The sequence below is a fragment of the Tauraco erythrolophus genome, chromosome 29 (assembly GCF_009769465.1).
Source record: "Tauraco erythrolophus isolate bTauEry1 chromosome 29, bTauEry1.pri, whole genome shotgun sequence".
Classification (NCBI taxonomy): Eukaryota; Metazoa; Chordata; class Aves; order Musophagiformes; family Musophagidae; genus Tauraco; species Tauraco erythrolophus.
Window position 1 is genome coordinate 3,014,684 of NC_141493.1, and position 27,404 is coordinate 3,042,087.

The 27,404-nt window shown below is 42.1% G+C and overlaps 1 protein-coding gene across 1 annotated transcript in view; it reads left to right on the forward strand.

The window, feature by feature from the left end:
* Positions 1-22,357, forward strand: part of DOCK5 (dedicator of cytokinesis 5) — a 78,170-nt gene extending 55,813 nt beyond the window's left edge. Inside the window, exons 33-53 of the mRNA XM_086627996.1 lie at positions 308-462; positions 2,085-2,170; positions 2,594-2,750; positions 3,267-3,307; positions 3,423-3,513; positions 4,420-4,539; positions 5,299-5,388; positions 6,183-6,287; positions 7,598-7,739; positions 10,048-10,129; positions 10,329-10,413; positions 11,277-11,363; positions 11,832-12,008; positions 14,006-14,089; positions 14,902-15,039; positions 15,148-15,314; positions 16,113-16,290; positions 16,622-16,624; positions 18,632-18,770; positions 20,211-20,326; positions 22,256-22,357. Of these exons, the coding sequence (XP_086484122.1) occupies positions 308-462; positions 2,085-2,170; positions 2,594-2,750; positions 3,267-3,307; positions 3,423-3,513; positions 4,420-4,539; positions 5,299-5,388; positions 6,183-6,287; positions 7,598-7,739; positions 10,048-10,129; positions 10,329-10,413; positions 11,277-11,363; positions 11,832-12,008; positions 14,006-14,089; positions 14,902-15,039; positions 15,148-15,314; positions 16,113-16,290; positions 16,622-16,624; positions 18,632-18,770; positions 20,211-20,326; positions 22,256-22,357 (2,345 nt within the window). The remainder of the gene's footprint in view (positions 1-307; positions 463-2,084; positions 2,171-2,593; positions 2,751-3,266; positions 3,308-3,422; positions 3,514-4,419; positions 4,540-5,298; positions 5,389-6,182; positions 6,288-7,597; positions 7,740-10,047; positions 10,130-10,328; positions 10,414-11,276; positions 11,364-11,831; positions 12,009-14,005; positions 14,090-14,901; positions 15,040-15,147; positions 15,315-16,112; positions 16,291-16,621; positions 16,625-18,631; positions 18,771-20,210; positions 20,327-22,255) is intronic.
* The last annotated feature ends 5,047 nt before the right edge of the window (positions 22,358-27,404 follow it).

Below are 27,404 nucleotides of genomic sequence, written 5' to 3' on the forward strand. Positions count from 1 at the left end.
GATAGTTACTTAGATTCCTTATAAAGGTTATTCTGCTGTATGAAGGACAAGAGTAGAATTTTACAGAGAGTCTTTGTGATTTGTGACATTGCATGCAATTCAGTTCTGTTCTGTTCTTGGACTATTCCTGAATTTTGGAACTGTAACATGTTAATTCTACCTTAAGTAGCAATTATCCCCATAAAATACGCATTCTAAGCAAAATGTCTGTGTTTTACGGTCTTTACTTTATATGAATAATGTGCTTGAACATTTGGACATCCAAATCCTGCCGTTGGGATGTATCTGACTTTGACTTTTTTTGCAGGTCCCCACAAAAAAAAATTCATTCCATCAATGGTAGGCCCGATCCTGGAGGTAACTCTGGTCCCAGAGCCTGAGCTACGGAAAGCTACCATTCCCATCTTCTTTGATATGATGCAGTGTGAGTTTAACTTCAGTGAGAACAGAAACTTCCACAAGGTAAGGGAGCCTGGTGTCTTCAGTACAGAGGTTCCACAGTGCCCATTGGGCAAGAAGAAGAAGAGAACATTTAAACAAAAAGAAAACAAACAAAAAAAAAACCCATGCAAACTAAGCGTTATGCCAGACACTTCGGGAAGTTATTGTGGTCTGTAGGAGTCAGGACTCTTCAGTTCTGTCCCTGACTGAGTGTTTGCATGATTTTGACAATTAATGAATTCCTCTGTTTTCCTGTCTTTCTGCATTTGCAGATGTGTGAATACTCACATCTAGATTGTGAAGCAATTTGGAGACCCTAAGCGAGTATTCTAAAAAGTAGTATCTTTTTACTTTTGTAACAACAATATAAATTTCCCCAAGACAGATCTTTGGCTGTAAATGTAGGTTACTATAAAGAAAATAACTGGACAGTCAAGTGTTAGGACTGTGTAGTTTCTTACCTGCTGACTAATGGCTCGTTGACTTCGTTGATAACACACTTGTGAATACTGATGCCACCATTACAGAAAGGAGAACAGTGATAGAAAGGACAGACACGATTTGCTTGAGGCTGCACAAGGACAGAGCAGGGAACACGACCCGGATCCCTGGATTCCAACCCTGTGCTAATTTCTCCAAAAGTTACCATTTATTGCTACTGAGAAAGCACCAGAAAGTAAGGAAGTAAAAAGAGGAGCTTTGCTTTTGCCCTGAGGTTAAGTTTTCACTGCAGTTTCTAAGGACTTATTCTTCCAACTTTCCTCTGGGGATATCAGGCATTAACATCTCAACTGGCAGGCAGGGGACACTGTAGCTATACTGTAGACAGTCTTCTCCCTGGAGATGGGTAGGAGCCATCCATCCAAAAGGCAGCCACCTTGGCATTTCAGACTGTTGTCAAATGTGATGTGCATCTCCCTAAGCACCGTCCTCACACCAGGTTAGACCCCAGCTTCAGTGTGCATATGGGATCTTTCTTCCCTTGAGGTCATCAGTCTTTAGTGTGGTTGGCCCCAGGGTCTCAGGGGTCTTCGGAATTGGTGGAAGGAAGCAGATGTGTATGGCATGGATTTTCCATTCCAGTGGTATTTATATACTAGCTGCAGTTATAACTGAAACCGTGTACTTGGCCTGCTTGCACGTAACAGGGCGTATCTTCATGGCTAGACAGATAATCACACAGGATTTGATTCTTGTGTCAGCAGAACTTGCTTTAATTAGTAGTCAGAAGTGTTTATGATGGCCAGAGAGTTGTGACTTGCCCTTAACTGATGGTAGTAGTTCAGTTTTTTTAGGGTGAGTGAATGACGTTTTTGTAAGCTGACTTCTAGAATGCTTCTCCATCCTAGAAAAACTGAACTGCTAACAGATGAGGGAGAAGGGGAAGAATCACCCCAGAGCATGACTTTCCAGTGACTGTAGGATGAAAGAGAGAGGACTTACATTTCCTTGCTCCAATCTTGTCGTTTTGGCTTCTTATAATTTTTATTCTCCTCTAACAATGAAAGTGTCCTCTAGCTTGGCTCGTAAAATCAGTGTCTGACAGCGGGGCAGTTCAGAAACACCAGCCTCAAACATTACTGATGTTCAGACCACAGTCTTGAGAGTTGCTGTCTATTCATTGTGGGTTTTTGCATTTTCAGTTTGAAAATGAGTTGATAACAAAGCTGGACCAGGAAGTGGAGGGTGGCCGAGGGGACGAACAGTACAAGATTTTGCTGGAGAAACTGTAAGTTTTGTAAAGAACATAGAGGCTCTTTTTAACAGCTTAGTTGGCTCTTTTTCTAATGCAAAGAAACTCGAATTCATCACTCCAGTGAACAGGGAGACAGCGCAGTTGACAGCGATCTTAATACTGTACAGGTGTTCTGAGACCGATTGCCTTAAAATGATGCTGTTATTCTGGAGCAGCAACTTGCACAACTGCCCTAAACTTGGAGATGAAAGCATGGAGGCAGGTGCCAAACTGGCAGGTGGAACAGCTTGAGAACAGCAGGCTCAGAGTTAAAGCAAAATCAGAGCTGCCTTTTAGCACCAAGTGTGGCACACGAGTTTTTGATCAGCTGTTTGAGTAATTTACACTGGAGTTTGCTCACCACCGCTGAGAACTGTGGCTGAGTGTTCCCTTCTGTCTCTCTGGGTATTCCTGCAGCCTCCTGGAGCACTGTCGGAAGCACAAGTACCTGTCTGCTTCTGGGGAGGTGTTTACCCTGCTGGTCAGCAGCCTGCTAGAGAACCTGCTGGACTACCGGACGATCATGCATGATGAAAGCAAGGAGAACCGCATGAGCTGCACTGTCAATGTGCTGGTATGGGGAAGGCTGGATTGGGATATGGGTGCTTCTTTACCAACCTGGCTTTTGTGGATTCTGAAAGATTTTTTTTTGGTAGGATTTTAAGTAATTCTTTATGCCATTTCTGGTTAATGATGGGCCCAAATCAGGCTATCAGCTAGAAAAGGTAAAAAGATGTGCAGTCCAAAACGAAGTCACATGGCTGGTCCTTGTCTGTATGGTAATCTGGAACACAGGCAGGAAGGATGGCCAGCTGATAGTTTGGGAAATGTGGGCTTAAGTCCCTGTTCCACTGCAAAGAGCCTGTGTAACTTTGGACAAGTGTTTCTTTGACTTAACCCTTTCCTAGAGGTGATAGTAGCTGCACTTTAAAGGGATGGCTGCAGAGGTATGTGCACCTAAGTAGTCAAAATGACAGCAAAGATCTTGGTAATATCTGAAACTGATGGTTAAGTTACTTGTCTAGAGATGATTGTGCAGATCTATGATGCAGTCCATCTTAAAAATTTGACTTTTTTCTATTCTTGGCAGAATTTTTATAAGGAGAAGAAACGAGAGGACATTTATATCAGGTAGGCTGTTCCCCTCCGTAAACCTCTGCGGATGAATCCTTTATTTCTCTGGGTGTTCTGTACACTGATAGAGGAGCCCTTCACTTCAAGTACCAATTGCTTTTCATTTATTTAGGTATCTATATAAGCTCCGGGACCTGCACATAGACTGTGAGAACTTCACAGAGGCAGCATACACTCTCCTCCTCCATGCAGAACTGCTCCAGGTATTATACTAAAGCCAATTTCAATTTCTACTGTCAAGGTATAAGTTTTAAATGCAGGACAAACAGCTCAGAATAATTCACTTTGTTCTTTTTTTTTTAATGTGACTTTGCATCACCTAGGTTCTAGTGGTCATTATGGAGCTTCATGATTTTGCAAATTGCACAGCAGCTAAATGAATGAAAGCAAAAATATTATTAGCATTGTTTTGTTACATACTCTTGGTGAAACAGAGTGCTATAGTGAGCTGGGAGAAAATGTCCGTGTTCAGGGTCATGGTACAGTTTTTTCTACTTCTGTGTGAGTAGTGTAAAATGCATTAGCCTAAGCCATCTTAATTTGGATTTAAATCAACCTCTTCCTGTCCTGCACAGATTAATAAAGCGTACACATTCAGTTAGTGTCTCAGCCTAAGACCTTAAGCCAAAATCACACCAGTTTTGCAAATATAATTAAACTCGTATTAACATTCTAAAGTGATTTTTAAATATGACTAAAAAATTCTAGGAAGTCCAGATGAATTCTTAAACTGATTTAAAATGAAATTTTAATGTCGAAATAAATTGCATATAATTGAAGCTTTCTGGCTGCTTATGTGTGTAGTGGGAGAGCATAATCAGATTTTTTCTGAGCAGCTGGCTGGAGTGGTTTAAGAAGTTACAGCTTACTGGCTACTTGTTATTCTCACAGTGCTGCTGAGATGCAGTGTTTTTGTCTGCATTCCTCGTTTACAGTCGTCAGCCAGCTCAGCTTATATCACTGCAAAGCTTCCTTGCTCTCCCTTTGTATTAATGATGGATTTGTCTTGAACACATCCCTGCAGAAGTCGAATCTATCCACTGTTAAGGATTTCTTCATCTGAAAATGTTCCAGTTCCTTCAACTTTGCCTTTTTTCCCTCTTTACTAGTGGTCGGAGAAGCCCTGTGTCCCTCACCTCCTGCAGAGGGACAGCTACTATGTCTACTCACAACAGGAACTCAAGGAAAAACTCTACCAAGAAATCATCTCCTTCTTTGACAGGGGCAAAGTGAGTGTCTCTGCACTGGGAACCACTTGGCTTGGGGACTGGAGCTGGTTTCAAGGGTAAAAGCAGCCATGGTTCCCTAACAGGGCTTTGATGCTTGGGTCTGGCTTTGTAATAGGGACCACAGCACTGGCACGGGCAGGGCATGTGTTTGTCCTGGTGGTTCTTGGATCCTTCTATTTCCTTGTCAGTCGAAGAGCATCTGAAAAATTAACGTTGTTCAAGATACTGGGTAGATGAGAAAACTATGGGTGTTGTGGTTTCTTTTTCTGGGTCAGGGCTTTGGTCAGGTTTTTGCGTTGCAGTGAGTGGGGCTCTGTCTGGCTGAAACTGAACTTGTGTTAGTTGGGCTTTGGATGGATGGTTCTACCAGGGCTGAATGAGACAAACCCAGAGAAGCCTGATGCAGAGGATGAAGTGTTAGTGTAGGAGGAGACCACCTGGCCTTCTCTCCTTTGTTTAAACATGTTCTTCCACCTCTTTGTGCCTCAGTTTTCCCTATCAAGAGGAACAATAGAAACCTTACTTTGTAAATTGCTTTCAGATCTACAAATCAAAAGAGCTGTGTGACTATAATAATTATTGCAAAAAATGTACAGTGTGGAGTCTAAGGGAAAGTTGGCAGTGCATTAAAGTACTGCTTGAATTAAAATCAGCTGAATTTTTTGTTTACCTATCTGTGGTAATGAATGCTTTTAACTGAGTCTTTTATTTCACTTGTGCTCTTCTTCCCCCACCTGCCTCCCTTCACCCTCCATGGAGATGTGGGAAAAAGCCATTCAGCTAAGCAAAGAGTTGGCTGACATGTATGAAAACAAGGTCTTTGATTATGAGGGACTTGGTAATCTCCTGGTAAGATTTCTTTTTCTCCATTTTCAGCAGGCTGCTGACTGCTTAAATTAATATTGTTGAGCAGGATAAGCCCAAAGTACATTTATGTTAAAGGCAAACAAATCGACGTAACCCCCATGGTTTTGTAAAGCTTAATGTTAGAAGAATGTTTTCATAATTTTCCTTAAAGTGTGTGGGTTTGACCTTGTAATTAGCATGACAATATTGTGTGCAGATGTTTAGCATTCTTGGTGTTAATCAAATAAGGTAACATTTGGCGTGGTATATTTTCAGGCTCCATAAATCTCATCACCTTGTTATTTCTGTGGTAAAACTACTGTGTATGAACACAGAACTGTAGAATCATCTTGGTTCTGAATTATGTTTTTTAGTGGTTAAGGATGTAACCAGATGGTCTTTATGTTCTTTCATATGAGAATCATCTGCCCAGTTTTATTTTGCCAGTTCTCTGACATTTGTCACCATTTGTCTGCTCAGTTTCAGAACATATTTATTTTCAATTTGTGTTGCAATAGTTAAGGATTTCAAGTATCCTTCTGGAATCCTAAAAAACATGGCATTGTTCTCATGTCTGCAGACCAGGAAATGAAGTTGATTCTGGCCCAGACAAACCAAATATTTAACCAAGTAAATGGATAAGGATGAGATACTGTATCGAAAAAAAAAAAATAATTGTAAAATATTCTGTAGGGGAGACTAACAGATCAGGAATTGTCACTGGGAATGTGAGATACAGTCTGGCAGTGTCCTTGAATACTGCAAAGTGAAAATGCTGGTGACTTTTTCTTTTTCAGAAAAAACGAGCTACTTTTTATGAGAATATTATGAAGGCAATGAGACCTCAAGCAGAGTACTTTGCTGTTGGATACTATGGTCAGGGTTTCCCCTCTTTTCTCAGGGTAAGAATTCTTCAGCATTCAAGTTTTGAAGTGGTGGGTACCTTAAAAGTCACAACTTTTGCAGAGCTTCCAAGAAAATTCAAATGCTAAACTCCTTTTCCTTTGAATGACACTGAGAGATCTAAATCTCTTAAGGATTTGAAAGTATTTCAGAGTATAAAAAGAAACAAGTAAGAAACCAGATTTTTTTGTTACCATCTTCAGTGAAGTTAGTGTTGCAGTAGGGTTTGTTAGATGTTCTTACATGGAGTTAAACAGAATCTACCTTTTGTATTTGTGCCCTGTACACTTCTTCAGAAACATAATTGTTGCTGTTAGAAAATGTTTAGCTTGTAAAGAATTTATCCCGTTGCTTTTCAGCCTGAATCAACCTAATTTTCAGGACATGGATCGTTTCAGTGCTCAAGCACGTTAGTGAGAGTCTGTCCCACGCAGAAGAATTAAAATGCAAAGATGCTTCCTGTTTGGGATTGCTGCTAAGCATTGCTGGATCTATGCTAGCTATAATATGAGAATCTAGCCAAAGTGAGTCAGATGGGCAGGGTGCAGCACACTAGAAAACATTCCTGACTATTATTTAAAATTAAGGAACACTTACGTTTTCAGACTGGAGTTGTTTGAAGTTGCTGGCCTTAAATGGAAGCCAAGTTTAATAAAAAAGAAAAATGTTAACTTAGAACTGTGTAACTGGATGGCATAGAAGGCTTTCACCTCCAGGTCGTGTTTTTCAATCCGTCCCTTCCAGAAACCACCACTGCTTGGTGGCCAGTTTGGAAAAAATAATTGGCCATGGTCTCATGTTAAGTCTGTAGTACAAAGCTGCCGTAGTTGGCTGGTTTGTTAACGGCAGCTGAAGAGAGTCAGGAGTGGAACGGAGGTAAAACTTGTGTCTTTGTGCATAGGGACATCCCTCAGTTGCTGATGGGCTGGCAAGGAGCAAGCAGTTCCCTGCATCAGAGAACTTTTTGGCACAGATGTTCTCTTGCTTAAAATCAGTCCCCTGACTGAGATTTCGTGTGTTGAATGTGTGAGTTCTTAGAGTGCTGGAAAACATGAACATGTTCAATAACGCTTGTGTGTGGAACAATGAATTTTGTAGACAAATAGGAGGTTGCTGTTGCAGGGCCTCGCTCTTGAGAGTTGCTGTGTTCTCACTCCAGCCTCTTTCTTCTCTCACGTGTTTTGACTACTGAGCTAGGAGACAACCCCTCACATGAGTTAGATCTCTGAGACTATTCTGTGTATATTTGGAAAGCTCTTTCTCATTGCTTTGTTTAATGTTAATTCTCTTTTTCTTCTGCTACCCACAGAATAAAATTTTTATCTACCGTGGCAAAGAGTATGAACGAAGGGAGGACTTCAACCTGAAGCTCTTGACCCAGTTTCCTAGTGCTGAGAAGATGACCAGCACTGCCCCTCCAGGAGAGGAGATCAAGTCTTCTCCTAAACAGTGTATCTTTTGGTTCTAATACGTTTTGGCACGTTCAAGATCTGCCTCTTTCCTAGAATAACACGAGTAAACAAGAATAATAACAAGCAAGGGACTTACTGCTCCAGGGAGACATTTGAAGACAGGCACTGGGCATGAAAATAAGACTATCCAGAATTGCAGTAGTGAACTTAAAGTTATTGAAAAAGACAGCTTGAAATTGTCAGAGTTAAACGAGTCGCTGTTAGGTTGAAACCTGAACAGATTGCAGGTCTGGATTTCTTGTACTGCCTTCTCAAGCAGGTGGTGCTGACTGCTGTAGTGCAGGTGTGATCCACTTCGGTAGTTCTCGGAGAAAGATGTAAAACACAGGCAGTGGAAGTGGGATGTAAAGTGGAAGTATGCTCTTTTCTTGCTTGCAGTCATCTTTTATGAAGTGACTGTTTTGGGGTTTTTTTTCCCCTAGAAGTCACTTTGTAAGACGTGTGAAGTGATTATGTTGATGAACGATGCTGGGTGAACAGACCTTCTTTTTTTATTATCTTTTTTTGTTCTATTTTGTGGTGGTGGAACTCCAAACTGCATGCCACGGCGTACTACAAGGCTTGAGATCCTCTTTCTCTTAATCATGAGCATGACCAAGTGCAACCCAGTGAAGATGCTTCAGATTCTTGTTTGTGACTTCCAGTCAATAGCAGATGTGCTCCTGGAAGATGTACATCAGTAAAAACCAAGTTACTGGGCTTCTAGCCTGCGTTATACAGGCCAGACTAGAGAATCTGATGGTCCATTTTGGCCTTAAAAGCCTGTGTACAAAGGCACAACTCAAGCAGTGATACCAGATGCTTCCCTTGCAATAAGCCTGCCAAGCACTAAATCCACATAGGAAATTAAAATTCATTCAAGACCAAACTTGGTATCAAAAAATGGCTCTTCTATTGCTGCTTTGTTTCAGCTGCTTCCTTTGCATCTGTTTGTGTTTGTTCTAATGTTTTTGGCTCAAGATGAACCTGAACTGCAAAATTTGGATCCAGATCTGAACTCTTCCAAAAGTTTGGGGGTGTTTGGTTCCGGGTCTTTGGCATAGCCCCGCTGTAAAGGGGAGCAGCTGCATAGCTTGGATTTGGTACAGGTTCTTCTCGGACTCTGACAAACACCTTTTGAAAAGATGAGGAGTTTGAGTGCCCAGATCACTGTTGTGTTAGGCAGAGGTTGATGGTTCTGTAGTTTAACTTCATGCTTTTATAACCTCCTTTGTCTCAGGCTCTTTTTTACTTTACTTCCCTGCTCTTCCTTTGGTTGTTTCATAATAGTGTACTGGAGTGGAGATACCAGGTGAGCTGTGCAGTCTCAGGGAATGCCTGCACACCTAAACAGACTAGCCTTGCACCAGTTCTGAACTAGAAGCTGTATAGCATGCTTAGCATGGCGTGAAGCCCAAGCTAATAAGCTCTCCTGAGAGAAAGAATATATTAGCTTGGGCTCAGAGCTTGATCTGATGTGGCTCTGCGGTTTTGGGTTCAGATTTGGCTGGTATCCAGCTGGCTCCTCAATGCAGGGAGAATGACCTTGCCTTTGCTTTCAAAATACTGCTGAGAACTACCCTCAGTGAAATAAAGGAGGTATGGGGCTACCCTACCCTCCAGTAAAACGTTGCCACTGCAGAGTGCAATTGGCAGGTGCTTCACAGAAATAATCTATTAATGTGGGTCAAATTGTTTGTGCTTTACTTTTCCATGCAGGTTTTTACTTCAGTCTTAAAGCAGAGCTCTGGAGGAACAACCTTGTAAGCTGTTGTGCTTGGGAATAGTAATAACTAACTGTTTTTAAAATTTCTATCATGATTCAGAGGTGCAGAAGCTAAAGATGAAGTAGATGTTCACTGATTAAAAACAGCCTACTTGATTCAGAAGGAGGGGCAGCTTCACTGCAGTGGAAGAATCCGACAAATAATCATGGGGTGATGGCAGAGAGGGGAGACAGATGCATCCGTTACAGAACCTAGTACAGAACCTTGTTTTCCTCTCCCCAAAGTAGAAATCAGTAGCACCCAGGCTTCCCAAGCATTTCACCAGGGAATTTCAATAGTTGGGAATATTTGCACAGCCCTTACCTTTTCGGGCTTTTAGTTCACGAGTAGCATACAAACAACAAGAAGCAATATAATGCCTGTGATGGTTGATGAACTAGTATTTTTCTTCAAAACATGACAAGAGCACAGGGAATTGTTGAGAAGTCTGACATTTGATGAAAACAGGAAGGGCATTTCTTTCCCTCTCCTGTTTTCCCAAAAGAATTCATAGTTTTCCATCCTTAACTATAGCTGCTCAGATGTGCAATGCTTTATTGTGAAGCCTGTGATGAACCTGCCACCTAATTATAGAGATAAACCTGTTCCTGAACAGATCTTAAAGTAATTTCTTTTCCTTCAACCTTTCCTCTTGTGTTTTTCTCAAGTAGCCTAGGCACAAGATGGGAGTGCCTTTGTGTCTTGTGTGAATTTATTTCACAGTCTTGTTTAAACCTGGTTGGTTTTGAGAGGAAACAGAAGAATGTTTCTGTAAGGAGGATGGAAGGTGAGAATACTCACCATTTACCCTGCTTCTTTCCAGCTACTACAGAGCAAACGAGGTACAGCAGTTCACGCACTCCCGACCAGTCAGGAAAGGAGAGAAAGATCCAGACAACGAGTTTGCTGTGAGTCCTTTGCTTTTGGTGCCAGTTGGCATGGGTGTCTGTGCTGTGAGAAAGTGCTTCTGTGCGTTTGTTTGTTTTGCTGGTGGCATTTTGAGCAACGCTGTCATAATTTTTTTTCCCTCCACTCGTGGCAAGGAAGTTTTGCTGTTAAAATGTAGGAGAAACAAAGGGCTGGACTTCACATTGCAATCTTTACATAGAATCATAGAATGGTTTGGGTTGGAAGGGACCTCAAAGATCATCTAGTCCCAACACCTCTGCCATGGGCAGGGACATAAAGCCAACGTGCTAATGTTAAGGGGCTCCATAGCTCAGGTTGTAATGTTTGAAGTCCTTGATCTAGAATCCATAAATACTGTGCTAACTTGCAGCTTCCTACAGAGTACAGTTGTGTCTGGTAGATTGTGGGTGCTGTAGCCATCCTTAAGGAGGCCAGCCTGTAACCATGAAGGATCAGTTCAACTTCAGGACAACTTTTAAGATTTGCAGTGGAGACCGAGCCTTGGGTGTGCTGTGATAGCATATTTCCTTGCTGCCCATAAGGTGTTCTGTTGCTCATGTGTAGTGGTTGGGCTTGTTGCATTTCACTCTGGCTAAATGTGCTGTCTTCACAGTCCTGCTAATACTGGTCAACGTGGAGGGTAACAGCCTACTGCTGCTAATGTTGGTACCGTTTAAATAGTAGAGGTGGTGTTTCTTACCAAAAACACTGGGTTCTATCCCAATTAGTGGAGGTGAAAATCATTGTGTAAGTTCTGCCAGCTAGTGCTGGAAGCCTGGTTCCATGTTCTACCACAGAAGATAATTGAATTGCAAGACCAATGTTTCCCTTACTTATTGGAATTTTCTTCTTCTCTAACTAGAATATGTGGATAGAAAGGACAACCTACACGACAGCATATTCATTTCCAGGCATCCTCAAGTGGTTTGAAGTCAAACAGATTACGACGGTGAGATCTGCGTGTGGGCTGGGTCTCATCCCCTCCAATCTTTCATCAAGTAAAGTCTCGCAACAGTCAGGACTGCTAGTCCTTCCACTGTTGGATGTGGCACACCAGTAACTTCTGCTTCTGATAAAAGCAAATGTGTATCTTCTTTGAAGAGCTTGTCTTTTTATGCCATTCTGCAGGTAGCTCTACCCAAGGCAGCAAAATTCTGCATTGACTGTATAATGCTTGGGGAGTGGTTACTTCTGTAACATAATCCACAGTCAGCAGCTGAGTCCTAAACTGTTGTTCCTTCAGGTTCAGGTATAAGATCACTCTTGTGTTCATCTCTGAATTGCAAGATAGTTAGCACAGGGAGTCCAAAATCCTCTGCTGGAGACTATTGGGCTGCCATTCAGATACGAGGAGTTGCTTAACTTACATATTCAGCGGAGACAAATGAAGCTTTATTCTGTTTCTTCTTTCCTTCAGGAGGAGATCAGCCCCTTGGAGAACGCCATAGAAACGATGGAGCTAACCAATGAGAAGATCAGCAACATTGTCCAACAGCACGTCTGGGACCGGAGTCTTCCTGTACATCCTCTCTCTATGCTCCTGAATGGGATTGTGGACCCAGCAGTCATGGGAGGATATACCAACTACGAAAAGGTCTTTTTCACGTTTGTCTATATCTCAGTTTGTTGACCCCTGCAAGATTGAAGACCTAGATTGACCATGATTGATCCATGTTCAGTTTTCAGCTATTACTCAGACATAGTGCGTTCTGTAGCTCTATCTGTGTGTTCAGAGCTCAAAGATGACAAGAAGAGAACAAAAAGAAGAGATTTCCTGCAAGCTGGAAAACCCCCACATCTTTAGTGTTTAGTTTTGGTGCTCTGCACTGCCACAGAGAAGAATGATCCACCTCTTTTGAGCCTCATTTGCAGTGGTGGTAATAACATGGGGGCATATCTCGTGGGGGCATTGAGCTGCTCGGTCGGCCCATACCTTACCATTAGTATGGAATGGTAAGGTAAATTTAAGATTTCTCTTTCCAGCAGATAATCTGTCTTTGGAGTCTTGCAGCAGAGAGCATATATTTCAGGAAAAAAAAGCAGTATTTCCTATCCAGGTTTATTCAGTTGACTTCAGTTGAATAGTGTACGTTCTTCCTTTTTGGTGATGTTTTACTTAAGCTGTTTATTCCCAGTATCTAATGATGGTATTCCCAGCACAAAATATATTGCTTATTTCCATAAACTGAATGGATGGTGTTAAAACATGTTTAATTCTTCTCAGATGCGTTCCAGTCACGTGAAATGGAGTGCAAATGTTAAATGGGAGAGAGTCTGATTTATCTGGGGTCTAACTGCTGATTCCAGAGGAGTTGCACACTTTGCCAGGGCTCAATTTGGCCCTAAATCCGCTCATTTCATGAATTAAGGTTGACATAAAGTTTAGAATTACGAAAGTGGGAAAGCAGTTAAAACTAGGAAACACGAAGTATCTGTAACCACATCTGGAAATACTCATTTCTGGTTCATATTTTCCTATTTCAACTGAAGATCAGTACAGAACATTTGGCTTTTGGGGGCGGCTAAAATCTTGAGTTTTAATTGTTTCATTGTAGCCAAAAGCCAAAGTCTGCGTTTTTAACATGCGCTTTCTTCTTGTAATAATTAAACACTTTCAAGAAAAATCCGCTGGGACCCACCCAGCAGTCCTTTCCCAGGCTAACCTCCTCTTGACATCAGCCTTTTCCAGAGTCATACCACTAAGCCTATAAACACTTGCACATACAGCCCAGTTAATGGAATGCAGAGCTAAGAAATATATGCAGAGGCTGAAGTAGGTCAGAGACGTGTTTTAAAACCAAATGAAAAATTATTAGGGGTTTTATCTAGGAAAAAGAAAAATGAAATTCTTCTGGAATTGTGATACATTTCAATGCAAAACACTGTAGCAAGTAATGTGAGTTGGCACAATTTTAAGGCTTCAGTCCAGGAAAAGTGTACTTTTGTTTGTTCAACTTTAAACTGATACCAGATTCTGTTTATTAAAGGTAAACACGTAAGAAGTGTAGACTAAAGGTGCTTTGTTGAATCAAACCACAAGTCAAACTCTCAACACAGTCTTTATTTCTACTGAATCTTTCTAACAAGCCCCAAGTGAAAACGTTGTACTTAAGGGCTTAAGTCGCAGGGCTTAAGGAGATGGCAGGCAGGAGATGCCCTGTTCACCTCGGCAGCTGGAATGGTTTGCCAGTCACTGTGTGCTGTGGGTCACTGGATGCTCGAAGTGAGAGAGGCTTTTGGAAGTGAGAACTCAGAGGCTGGATCTGCTTCTGGTGTTGGAGTGACAAGTAACGTAACCTTTGTTACTCAAATCGATACTGGAATTGAAGAAAACATTTCCAATGAAGTAACTTTCTTTACATATCAGTGTTCACTGAAAAAAATGATAAATTTGAGGTGGTTTTTTTTTTTTACAAAACAAGTCTCTCATCTTCCCAGTTCTCAACAAATGGTTCTTTGTGTCAGGGAGATATTAAAACCAAACTTCGCTATTAGGAATAACGCTAATTAATTGCTCTTAAAGAGCAGGGATCTTCCACTCAGCTGTGAAAGCAACGTAATATCTATTTCATCTTTTCTCTTTGCTTTCAGGCCTTTTTCACAGAGAAGTATCTTCAAGAACATCCTGAAGATCAAGATAAAATAGAACTGCTTAAGCAACTGATTGCTCTACAGGTATCCTATTGGGAAAGACTGGGAAGCGCTATGTGCAAGTGCAGGTGGTTTTTCCAGCATCATTGTTTTGGAAAGATAATGCAGATAAATACTATAAGAACAATCTGGATGTTCATACAGTTGTGTTTTATTTTGAGAAAACTGTCCTATTCTAAAATTGTGGCCTAGGCTGTTCCATGTACCTCGTAGTGCTTCCTGTGTTATTCTGGAATATTTGCCAATGTGGCATAGATTTTTCCCTCATGACTATAACAAAATGTCTGATACCTTTTCATGAAATCATCAGACCTAATGTTTTGTCAGCCTAACCATTGGAAGTTGTCTATTTTGACCTGCATAGCAATGAAAAATTGCTGTATTTCTTCTGTAATGCAAAGTGCATCCCTGCAGACCAGTTTTGACGTATTTCCATACAACAGAGCCCAGTTAAAGCTACCTCACACATACAGCTTTGAGGGGCTAAGAAGTGGTTCTCCAACATTTAATGTGCTGTGTTTTCCAGAGCAGAATATACAATCTGAGTAGGGAAGAGGAAACCATAAGTATAGGTGGGGACAGTGTTCATGTTTCTTGAACACATGAAGTTCAAACAAATGGTTAAGTTACTACAGTGTCACTACAGTGTCACAAGTTATGAGGGGGTAGCTGAGCTTCTGTACTGTGTGATGGCTTTTTTTTGCCTCTGCAAGCTTAAAACACATTGCTTTAAGTCCTTTGATTGTATCCGAGATGTGTAACATGCATAGAAAATTCCTTCCTGGAACAGGAGAACTGATTTGTCCTTTGTAGCTTAATTTTGTTCCTCCTTTCAGATGCCATTATTGGCAGAAGGGATCAGGATCCATGGTGAGAAGCTGACAGAACAGCTGAAGCCTCTACATGACAGACTGACAGCCTGTTTCAAAGAGCTGAAGAAGAAAGTGGAGAAGCAGTATGGTGTAATAACTTTGGTAAGCATAGCTGGTCGTTTAGTGTTTTGCCTTAAACACACACAACCCTCCCCTTTCCCACTTGGGGGTCAGTGGTACGTGATTTGTCACCAGTGTATCTGTCTGCAGCCTCCTTCCCTCACCGAAAGGAAACCCAGCAGGTCAGGCTCTGTCGTGTTGCCCTATATCATGTCTTCCACGCTGCGACGGCTCTCTATCACATCTGTGGCATCTTCTGTGGTCTCTACATCTTCCACCTCGTCTGACAGCACTTCCTCCAGACCGGGTTCGGATGGGTTAGTAATCAGTCTTTACATGGGATTTACAGGAGTGGGGATATGCCTTTTGCCAGAATTAGTTACTCCTAAAATGAAGATTTGTTCCATGCAGAATAGTAATACCTACACATTTAAAACTTTAAATGGAGGCCAATGTTGTTATTCCATTTTACAGATAGAGAGTTTGAAGCACAGGTAGGTAGAGTTCTGGGAACTGAACCCACCACTCTCTGTGTCTGGACTCCCAATTGTCCACATGATACTGAAGAGGGACAGAGGCAGTGTGTTTCAGGTGCAAACTGTGTCTGTTTCCGAGGAACTCTGGAAAACAGGGGTGTGAGATACTACAAGGTAATTTAGTTTGATGTGGTCTGCAAAGAGGTGCATAGTCATAGGATGCTTGTTCCACCTACCTGTTTGCAGCTGCCTACACGGCATTAAAAGGAGCTGCCACACATGGAAACGTTTCCTGATGTTACTCCTCTGTACATCTGGTTTGCATCTGTGATAACCAGGGAGTCTAGGTGACTTGCTCCAGGTCACACAGCAGACCTGGTGGCAGGGTTCAGCATAAAATGCAGGTCTGGCTCCCTCTGGAAGTAGATCACACTTTGTCTTGTACATAAGACATAACACTCAAACTTGCTGATGTAACTCAAGAGCACGAGTCTTACTGAAAGTTCTATGGTCATAACTCAGTTTTTCACTGTAATCTCTTATGCAAACTGGGAGATCACAGCTTTTTAACAGACAGTGCTTTAAATGTCTGATGGACTAACGTTTCATGTTTTTTCACTCTTTTGATGTGGGCCACAGATCTATTCTGGAGCCTCTCTTGGAAAGAAGAATATCAACAGCTTCCAGAGCTGAGGAGCTGCCCATGAAAGATGATGGTGATAACCGGATTAGCAAACTCAAGCGGAAGGACTGGAGTGTTAGCAAGTCTCAGGTTATTGTAGAGAAGGAGCCAGAAACAGAACTGACTTCCAAAATGGTAAAAAAAAATAATAAAATAATAAGAGCAATAATAAAATTCGCAGCAGGAGATTTTAGTGTTTCCGTTGTTTTCAGCCATGCATGTCATTGGGAACTTCATTAAATAGTGGGAGGGGTTCAAATACCAAAAGCCTTTGTCATCTGAGTAATTCTGACTTTTTTATTTGGAAAACTTGTGTCACAGACCAAACTGCAGTTTGGCCTGAGGTACAAACTGGAAGCACGAGGCACTGATGTTTCATCTAGGTGCTCAGTGCCCTTGTTTCTTGTCGGAGTGGAGGACTGTGGTGCACTCAGCACAATGTAGAACTGCTCTGTTTTTGTTGGAGCAAGTAGACACTGCAAGCCCACTCAAAAATCCAGCTGGCAAGCCAGATGTTCAGCTGCTATCAGTCAGCATCACTGCACAAATCAAAGGTACTGCAAGGTGAAGATCAGTTTGGTAGATTGGGGAGTTGAAAGAAGATGATTTGACAGTTAGGTTGCCAGCTTGGGACTCTAAAAAACTGGTTCTTCCAGTCTGTGCTCTGCTGCAGACCTCCTGTGTGAGGGCAGGAGTGTTTAATCCTTGAGCAAATTGTTTGCAGAAGAGGGATAAGAGAATCTGTACCCCCACAGGAGTGTTGTAACGAGGAGCATATCAGAGACTGTTAGGCATTCAAGCTGACAGTGGGATTCAGCGTGATCACCTCATACAAATGGATATGTTTCAACCCAAAAGTAGAGTTGTATGACCTTGGAGTATCATCCTGATTTACGCTAAGCCTATGTTACACCGTCGGAGAGTATGCAAGAATTGGGCATCTGAGTATTTAAGCCGGCGGCTCAGTGATAGTAATTTGACTTAACAAAGGCTGCGTAAATAACAAGAAAACATGAGTTCTTCTATTTCCTTTTCCCTCCCAAGACCTCAACTGAATCTGGCAGGAACAGGTTATGCTGCTATATATTCAGGAATTCTCATCAAATCCGAGTGATGCTGCCAGCACTTGGAGTCTGCAGAATATGTATGAGAAGGGGAGCTGTGGTTCTAGAATCGTGTCGTTCGGTATTGACAGGCTTCCCACTCAAGAGGAAAATCTGGGATTGTAAATATCAGTGGTTCAGGAGGCCTGGCCCTCTGCCTCTGGAAGAATTAAGTGGGTTTAACCCACAAACTGTGATGTCAGCTGCTGATCGCTTTATTAAGTAAAAGAGGGAAAAGGTTGGGAGAAGGGCTGTTTATATCGACCAGTTCGCTAGGACAGGAAGGCATGTCTGTCCAACACTTCCCATTGCAGAGAGCTGAGAGATGCAAAACAGAACACCCACCCTCCCCTCTTCCCTCTGCCTCTGAGGACAAATTCCACGTGTGATCAGCTCATGGAAGTGAACGAGCAGTTAAGGGTTGTATTGATGCCTCAGAACATCGCAAAGTACAGAGAAAGCTGGGTTTTATAGCTGGTCTGTTCCATAGCTGCATAGTGCAGCACAAGACTTGGACAGACTGATTTTTATGCAGCTCTTGACTAAGCTGCTTGGGAGCTAGAAAGCCAGAGGGAACCAGAGGCTTGCTGTGTGTCCAGCAGCTTTGGTCTTTGTAAGTTTTATATTCACTGTACCCCAGTGTGTGGTCCCCTCTGTGCAGTGAGAAATACTGAACTGCTCAATGATGGAGAACTGATCTCTAGAAGAGCCTCGTGGGTTTAATTACGTGTGTAAGTGACAGCCTTCCCAGTAAAGCAATAAGCTGATATTTAAAAAGACTGTAATATTCATACACTGGACTCCTGGGACCATATTGGGATGGCCTCATGATTTGAGTGAAGAGCACAGAGGACACGTGTGACACTGGAAGGAACTGGAACAACATCTCCTGAGTGCAGGATGGAAGGGATTTGCTCTGTAAAGCCTGAAATAGACTTGTTTCACAGCCCTAAGGAGCTGGATGATACTGGCAGTCCTGACCTGCACTCAGAATGTCATCTTTTCTTCTTTTTGGAAAGACTTCCCCCCCCCCAGTTTGTTCACAGAACTGCTAGTCAAATGCAGCAGTTTTTCAGCTTGACATCTTCTCTTAGTTAGTGCACTAAGGTTGTTAAAAACAGTTTACCAGTGCTACCCAGTTAGTAAGGTCCCACAGAAAACTGAATGTGTCACAGGAACACAGCGTATGCCTTTTGACACGGCTGAGCCAGTGCAGTGGTTTCGCTCTTACGTTTCACCTGAATGCACCTCTCTGTCTCATGCATGGCTTTTCTGGAGCGTGTTGATGCCTTTGTGACAGGTCTGATTATCTGATACGTGTGCAGCAACCTTGCTGACTTCTAAAGGTTTTGTTTACTCTTTGTTTCAACCAGGGCATGTCAGGAAAAGCACAAAGACCAAAGAGTCTTCAATTAGGAGACAACAGAATGACTTTGCTTCAGAGTTCTTCACTCCAGCAATCAATGCCTCGAAGCCCACCACCGATCACTCCCAAAACCCCAAGAACCCAAAGTAAGTTCTGTTACAGAGGAATTGTCACATCCTTGCCAGCAGTACCTGCAGTAGTAGGAATTAGTATGTCTTTGCTGGGGAGGGAAGGAGGGAGGGAGGAACTGCTCTGAAGGAGTTCACAGCAAATGACCCTGGGCTGTTAATGTTTGTAGATATTTTTGTCAGATAACAGAATTTGGCAGTGTTATCAAAGGCATTACTGTCATACTTGTGACTTACATATCACTGGTTAAGATCAGTATTTCTGGTGAATTCCAGAGAACAGGTTTTATCTTCTTCAATTTCTTTGTTGTTTTCTCCTGTATTGACTTGTGGGAAGGTATATGAAACCTCAAGGTGAACATCACATGCAGTCAATGTAGATACTTGGAAATGCATCAGGTCAGGTGGTTGCAGCACATGCTAAAGGAATCTCTCCTGTGAATTCACTGGATGGAACTGCATCAATCCAGCATGGCATTTCTGATCAGCTCTATGGCTAAATTTTCTGGGCAAGCCCTGAATGCTTTGTTAATTAATGAACAATAACTCCCCATCACGTGGCAAAAAGTTGCAACTTGGAAACTCAGCTGATAAACGTTAGACCTAAAAGAGAAGGAATTTATCTTGAAAAATTAGCAAAGTGAATAATTTTCACAGTTACCCTCCTTGCATATCCAGTAAGCTCTGTAGTTCTGAAGCAACATATAAATATGACTAAGGTAAAAATACAACTGTAGTATGACCACTGACAGCTTCCTTGCTTGCTGTTGCATTTCTCACTCCACTGCTCTGTTTTAAAGGAGCAGAAGTTCCTCTTATGTGGACATAAATTCAGAATCCAGTATATATAATGAACTAAACTGGTGTAAAACTGTTGAGAGGATTAAAACACAAAAAAATACGTATGAAGGTGGGGTATGGAGTGATTAGACAACCAGAAACAAACAAATGCAGGAAAACTATGTAAAGAAAGATCTGTGAAAGGAATGTGAAACCTCACTCTTTTACTTAGCAAGCGGTTTTAATTGCCATTAGTAGCAGGACAGCTTCCCAAGAGTTCTTCTGAAGTTTGGGTACTTATCAACCCCTTCAACTGGAGTTAAAATCAAAGTGAATTCCCAGGTTGAGGCCCAGGCTGAAAGGAAACCCCACTGAACATTGCAGATGTGATAATGGATTCCATTTTCTGTTTTCTCAGGCATGCATTTTTCACATGAGCTTATATTGGTTTGATGAAGATAAAATTCTTCTGGGCTTTTTGAACTGAAGGGAGGTAGAACTGTGACTCTGCTTTTGACATACCCATTCAGGTTTAGCTGCTAAAGCAGAGAACTGCTAGCAGTTCAAAAGCACAAGATATTCAATGAATCTCCCTTAAAATTCTGCATGGTCGATCCCATTTCCCATTCCTTTTCCACCTTCTCTAATGTCTTTTTTTATTATTGTTGTTGCTTCTAGGTTTTCCCTCATTGCAAGCTGATGGATTGGCAACTTCTAGCTTACAGAGCACCCCACCCCCACCTCCGCCCAAAAGCAAACCCTATGAGAATAGCAACCCCAGGAATTCTGTGGAGGTAAGGAAATGAGAGCTGACATTTGTTTGGAAAACAGCTTTTGAGAAAGAGACACCAGTGGAATTTTCCAAGCTGCTTCTAGGGTGGTGCTACTTGAAACTTGTCTAATCATTTTAGTGGTTCACTCCCTGAAACCACAAAAGAATAAAAAGTTTTTCTCTTCAAGAGAAGACTATCAAGTGCAGTCCCTTTTTTTTTTTTTTTCCAAGTGGGAGTTGTGTTGTCCTTGGTTAGGCAAACTGTGTGTGGAGGTGGGAAGAAACATTGAAAACAAACAAGTGCAATGATTGAAAAGTTTCAAAAACATTATAAATGTAAAAGAGAGCAGTAATCTGGTCCTGAAAAATTACACATTTTCGGAAATGATAAATATTTCCTTTTGAGCTTAGAAGAGTGTGGTTTTTTCAAGGTGTGCATCATTAATCACTCAAAACAGCCTGTATTATATCACCATCTTCGCTACAGCCTTTTTCTCAATTTCATGAAGATGATTTCCTTCTAGGAACATCAGATTGCCCTTTTCTTTATGCTGTACCACTAATGTTTCTCTTGCCCTGTGGGATTCCAAACAGCTTGCAGATATTTAACATGCAAATACTCTGGTCATTGTGTCAGAATCGTTTCATCTGCTCCTGAAATGTAGGTGCTTCTGATATAATTGCTTACCAATGTGCAGCAACAGAAAGCATCCCTTTGTAACTGTGGAAGGGATGGATGTCTTCCCCAGTCTAATCTGCAAAGAGGATTTACTGAGTTCCTTTGTGAGGTGAACACGGAATTTGACCAAAAAGAATTTAAAGAATGATCGCAGGTAAAATAGGTTACCTCTGACAGCACAGGAAGACAACAAAACAGCTGATCACTGAATTCTGCTAGAGAGAGAGAGATATGACGCTGGCATAAAGCCTTGAAGCCTGGGGTAAATAGGAGGTTTTCTACTTCGACCTTCATTTGGTCAGAATTGACTTCTTCTGGAAAGGGGCAGTATAGCTGCTGTAGGTGGCACGATCGGCGGCAGTGTGCCAGCTCTAGGGATGCTGTGGGAGTCAGTGGTTCAAGAGGATTAATAAAAGAGCTTCCTTCCCTTGAGTCTTGTAAGAAAACTAATTACTAACATGTTCTGGCTTGCAACATTGACCTTGGCTTGCAGCCAAATGAAAAGGATTCGAAGGACTGTGAGGAGAGATTGTAGAAGTATTTTCTGAAGGGTTTTGAAGTTGACTCTATCCTCCTTCAGTTAAAAGAGTTCTGAAATCTTGACATTTTGGCTAATCAGGTGATGAGCCAGATAAGCTTTTTGTTCACCTGGCCTTTCCCATCTCATTTGTTTACAGGATGCACCTTAAAAAAAGCAAACAGCCAACTTGAAAAAACCCCACTAGTGTGGTTTCCTGCGAGAACAAGGAGCACCCTACAAGCCTCTGTGCGGGGCAGGAGGGCTGTGGCTTGCTTTCGTAGAACTCTTGCTGCCATTTTATGGAGTTAGTTTCACAGTTCTGATTTGGAAGCGTTTTACATCCTTTTGGCCCCTCCTTGGTGCAACTGTCAAGCCAGCAAGATAAAAAGAGTTGACTCTTGAAACCCTGAGGGAAATGACTTTATGGCCGTTTTACTGATAAACCCAAGGTGGGACAGAGGGGCAAATGGCTCAGACTCATAAGTCAGGCTGCAGGTCAGGAGCAACTAAAGTGTAGCTGCAGCTAAACTGTATTCTAGCAACTAAAACCTGTCTGGTTTTATCTCTGGGGAATCTGTTCTTGTTTGCCCCTCTTATTGATTGCATGTGGCACTGAGAGGCTGAATTCAAAGATTTGCTCTCGAAAGAAATATCAAGTACTACAGGACTCTTTGGATTTCTTGTTTGGTAAAGGAAAATGTCTTAACTTGCTGGTAAAGTTTTATTTTTCTGTTTTTGTTTTATCTTCTCAGGTTGCTCCACCACTACCCAGCAGACGTGAAGCCAAACCTCCCCCTCCACCCCCAAAAACCAGAAAATCCAGCGTTGTCTCGTCAGAGCAAGGGTTGCAGTGAGGATCATCACTTGCTGGTGTAACAGCAAGCACCTGGAGTGAAATGGCTGCTTTCTTTTTACTGACATACTGGGGCTCTCTGACCCTAAAGACTAATGATCTCACCTGCCATTCCATTCACTGCACTGGGAGTTTTCTTTAGGAAATGCCAAAAGGAACTGTTACTGTGACTGTATTCCCAGCCTCTGGTTTACCTTTCCGGTACTGAGACACTAATCATGTAGCAGGAGAAGTCACCCTGCTGGAATTCTTGTCTGTCTTAGTCTTGTCTGTCCTGAGTTTTTTCACTGATGCAATTTCAGCAGCTCATTCTTGGTGTAAATCTGTCACAGTATGTGATTTGCACCAGTGTTTGAAACAAGGTAAGCCACACCAGTGTGGACACACCAGTATGAGGTGTGTCCTGCAGTATTTTCACGGGAAGTTCATTACAGCTTTAGAGCTGTAGCGAGGCACCGGTCCCTCTTCTGCCCCTGTAGCACAGCCAAGCCCTGGTTTGCCTGAAGTGAAACAGATCCCAGCCATTCCTAAGTCGGGACGTGTCGGCTCCTGAGATGTCAGGTGCCGGTGTATGATGTGTGGTCTCCTAAGGTTCTTGATTGCAGGCAGAGACCTGAGCATTGTTAGCAGAACAAGAAGTCATCTTTTCTGCTAGTCATCATATATATTTAAGACGAAGTGCAGACATTCTGCCTTACACCGTCTCTGCTCGAGCAGTGTCTGTTGCTCACTCCCAGTGGAGAGTTTAGGTTCACCAGTACTGTGCCATAATTTCACTGTTGATTCTGGTTTCAACACTACAGAGCACTTGTTACTCCTTCCTGAATTATGTCTCCTTCTTGGTTTGTTCTTGCATCTGGGACTTTGTACAATATCACATCTTTGTGTATTTTAACAGGGTGTAAAAAGTTGCTTCTCTCCTGTATGTTAGAAGAATAGAAGCTGCATTGATGCCAGCACTGTACTGGTACCAGCAACATTGAGAGGATGGAGTGTGCAAAACAAGTTATACCTCCTGACCTCAAAAACAGTCCGATAGTTACTGTAACCTTTACTTTGGCTGGGCAAATTCACACAACTACAAGTAATTCTCATCTTTTTTTTTTTTTTTCCCTGCTCCCATTTGTGGCAGTACTTGCACTTTGTTTTGTAGCCTCCCTTGATCTAGGTTTTTAACAGCCACTAGACTTGAAGGAGCCGTTTAGATCTGGGATGCATGTGAAAGACTTGACAATTAACCACCTAGATTCCTGTTGCTTGGATTACTCCAGCTCTCTGCAGCTTGTCTTTCCTTGGAGGATGGGGTAATCTGTTTAACTTTTCTTTTAGTTAGTTATTCCCTGCTCTGTCTGGAAGTCAGCATCAGTCTTTGGATAGAGAAAAAATGACATAATCTTAGGTTTTAGTATTTTTAAGTTCATGTGATCCATGCAGAAAGAGGCTGTTGGAATAGCCTGTCCTCACAGTTGCATAGTGACCAAAAATCCAACACAAATATCGTCGTTATTTATGGACCAGATGGGCCTTAGGCACAGCATTCCTCTGTGCCTGAGCTGCCACTGGAAGCTTGCTGGTAAAAATACGGATGTCACCATTTGTGATCAATACTCCTAATGTGGGCAGATCCATTTTGCACCTTGAACTACTTGTCTCAGCTCTGATAGCAGGGCTGCACTTAGGCCAGAAGACAATTCAGTTGAAAATCCTTGTGCAAAGTGTGTTTCTACTCAGTTCTACTCTTAGAAGATCTAGATGACCCCAAAGAGAGTTACAGCAGGTCTTTTTTTTTTTTTCTGCGTAGAGCAGGACTTTCCTAAACGGCCCGTTTCAGAGCTAATGCATTGTGAAGAACTTCACTGTTTTCATTTCAAGCTACGTAATTAAAACTTTCTTTGTATATTCCCCCCCCCCAAAGTTGCAGCTGCCTATTGGTGCCACATTCCCAGCAGCTGAAAAGCCAGTGAAGTTTGGAGTTCTTGATTTGTAAGAATTATTCTCGTCACATTCAGGCAGAATATTTTGCTGTGCTATTCTGCCTCTGTGACTGGCCTATTTATAAACAGCTTTCGTCACGGCTGTTATTTTTCACTCATGTTTTCCAGAGGAGGGGAAAAAAAAAAAAAGAAATCACTCGTTGTTGTTTGCTTTCACTATGGAACTCAGGAAACATGGGAGTTTGACTGCAAAGCTTAAATTGAAACTTTTTGGAAAGTTTGAAGTTTCTTAAAACTCATCATAAAGAGAGACCAGCTGAGGAATTTGGATCTGAGTTTATTTCTCAACCTGTACAAAGCTTTGGCTGTTTGGTTGCAGCTTGTGGCCTGTTTATCATCGGTATTGATGAAGATTCCATCATGAGCTCTCTCTTCTAGGAAATAGTTTTGCTCGTTAACTGTAACTGTCATTTGGCTTCTGATTACCTGGTAGAAGTTGGGGAAACCCACTAAAAACCTTGCTGAGGATGTTGCTCACAGCAGTCAATACCAACACTGTTGGGTTGGGTTTTTTTGCAGGCTCCTTTGCCATCATTCTGCTCACATGACTTCAATTTTTCAGTAAGGTAATGAAACCCATTTAAGTTCATTAAACCTAATGAAAGCTTTTCTCAGCAAAGCCTTTTTCAGGAAAAGACAAAACCAAGGAAACCCTGGGGTTTTTTGCTCCAACTGACATAGTCCTTTCTTTTGTTCTTACGCATTCCTTCAGTGTGATTCCAGTTAAAGAAACCTGCAGAAGCTGCATTTGCTTTGCTGCCTGCGTGGCTCTGTGGAACAGATTGCTTTCATCAAAGGGTCATATTGGATTCACATCACAAAACGAGTTGGAGACGTTTTGGAAGTCGCGCTGCAGTCACATCCGCAGTCATGTTTGCTGCAGCGCACATACAACTGTCTGCTGGGCTGTTGCCTTCTCAGGGGAAATCTTTGAAACCTTTCTGGACAACTTGACCATGGTTCACCCCCTCTCTCTGGTGCATTGTAGGACTTGTCAGCTCCACATTATGTTCTTGGACATAGACGCTGCTTGACTTGAAAACCACAGGGTTTTCTTGTCTTTCATTTTTCATCTGCTTCTTCCTCGTCTCCCTTCTGCTGCACGCATGAACTAAAGCATCCTCTGAAACTCTTCACTTGAACAAGAACTTTTTGTCTTCGATGAGAATTTTGCTTTAGGCAGAACAGCAGGATGTGGTCTGAATTGTGGAAAAGTACATATCAACACCACCTATTGTTCATTCAGTGCCTTTCTCCAGTCTACATCTGCCTGTTACCTCATTCTTGGGTGCGTTTCCTTTTCAGAGCAGGTTTGCTTTTGACTCCTTTGGTAAGTCAGCAGGAACAAAGGAGACTCTGTAGGAATCCCAGCTAATGGTTTGTCTGTCATGGGTAAACAAACTCACTAGCAGGTTTTGGGTATTTTAGTTCCAAGTGACTTTTGAGTCTTATTCTCTACTTTCTTGATCTGCTTCAATAACTTTAACTGGTGGATGTACCTTGTGCGTTCACCAGGGGTTTCTTTGGTGGAGGGGGGAAGTAGTCCATGCAAAAAGACTGACCTTGGGAAGAATTTTTCAGCTGATCTTTAATAACCCTTTACATAATGTTCTTTAGCTTGAGGAGAGTTGGTTCTGACTGCTTTTTTTTTGCAGTTTTATAGATGATGTTAATGAACAGAGTACATAGTACGTGAGTGGTTAATTATCCTCTTCCCTCCTTTTCTTTCTTTAATCATGCAGCTGCCAGTCATTAGGAGCATGAACACTTGCTGTCTGTCCTGTGTGCTGATCCTGGGTGCTAATATCTGAGCTAGCAAGATGCCCGAGTCACCTAGAGAGGCAGAGAAGCAAGCAGGGTGGTGGCTGTAACCCATCCCAGTGCTGGCAGAAGCTTAGGAAGCTCCAGGTAACTTGAGCAGTGGCTGAAACAAGCCTTTCATGGGTATTTTGATCTTTGGCTTTTTCTGTCGAGCCAGCTCCTTAAAAAGCAGCCAAGATGCTCTCTTCCCCTGTTCTCTGCTGTGCAGTCGCACTGGCTCACCCGGCAGGACCCGTACGGGTTATCCTGCTCTGCTCTGCTCTCCGCACAGCTCAGGCTTTTTCTTCTTGCTGCCTTTGTTGTCTGGCTGGTTGGAGACTGTTGTCGCTGAGACATCACCCCAACTGGAGGGAAAGAAGCAGCTGGTGCCTGGAGTAGACAGCAAGGAGATTTCCCTTCCTGAGATATTTTGGGCATTTTCATTGGCAAATTTTGTATGCCAGAAGGGGGTTTAAGGTTAGGGGAATTTTTCTCTTTCTTAGCGTTATTTTTGTTCTCGAGTCTGTTTGAAGTGCTGTAAAGTCCTTCCACTTCTCCTTCTTGCCTTTTGGCAAACTAACTCACAAATAGGAGTTCAATTTTCTTAAAGGTATTGCTGACTGTGGTATGGGAAGAGCTTTGTTCTGAGCTGATAGAAGTCAGCACAGTTTGCTTCGAGGTACGAGCTGGAATTTCTGTCCTGTGCCTGAACGATTTAGGGCTTTGTGCCAGTTTTAGAAAAAAGCATTGTCTTCTAAGTGTCAGATTTTTAAAGGCAGTTGGGCATTAGGTGTGTGAATAAGCATGAGGCCTGACTGATTTTAATTAAGCAGAATTAAGTGCCCACACTCCGGTGAGAAGTCCCACCAGACCCCTCATTTTTTTAAGTGCTCTGCTTTTTGCTACGGTACCTGCCTGACTTAAGTTCTGAGATTTAATTTTCAGAGACAATTTAAGGTCGCACTACTTAGTTTTTAAAATGAGAATCATCTTTCCATGTTCATTAGGTGCTTTTGGAAATGTCATCTAACGTCTTTTAAACTGGAGGGCTAAAAATGAGAGAACAGTCCATAATGATGTCATCTCTGCATACCAGAAATGAAAGCGAACAGCAGCGTTTCCACCCAAATCATAATTTTGAATAAAACAAATCTTGAAGCTAAATATCCAGTCTACAGAGAAGACAGAAACTAATCCTATTTCATAGCTGTGCTGTTCAAAGCTAGTGTTGAATTTCAAGACTTAGAGGATTTT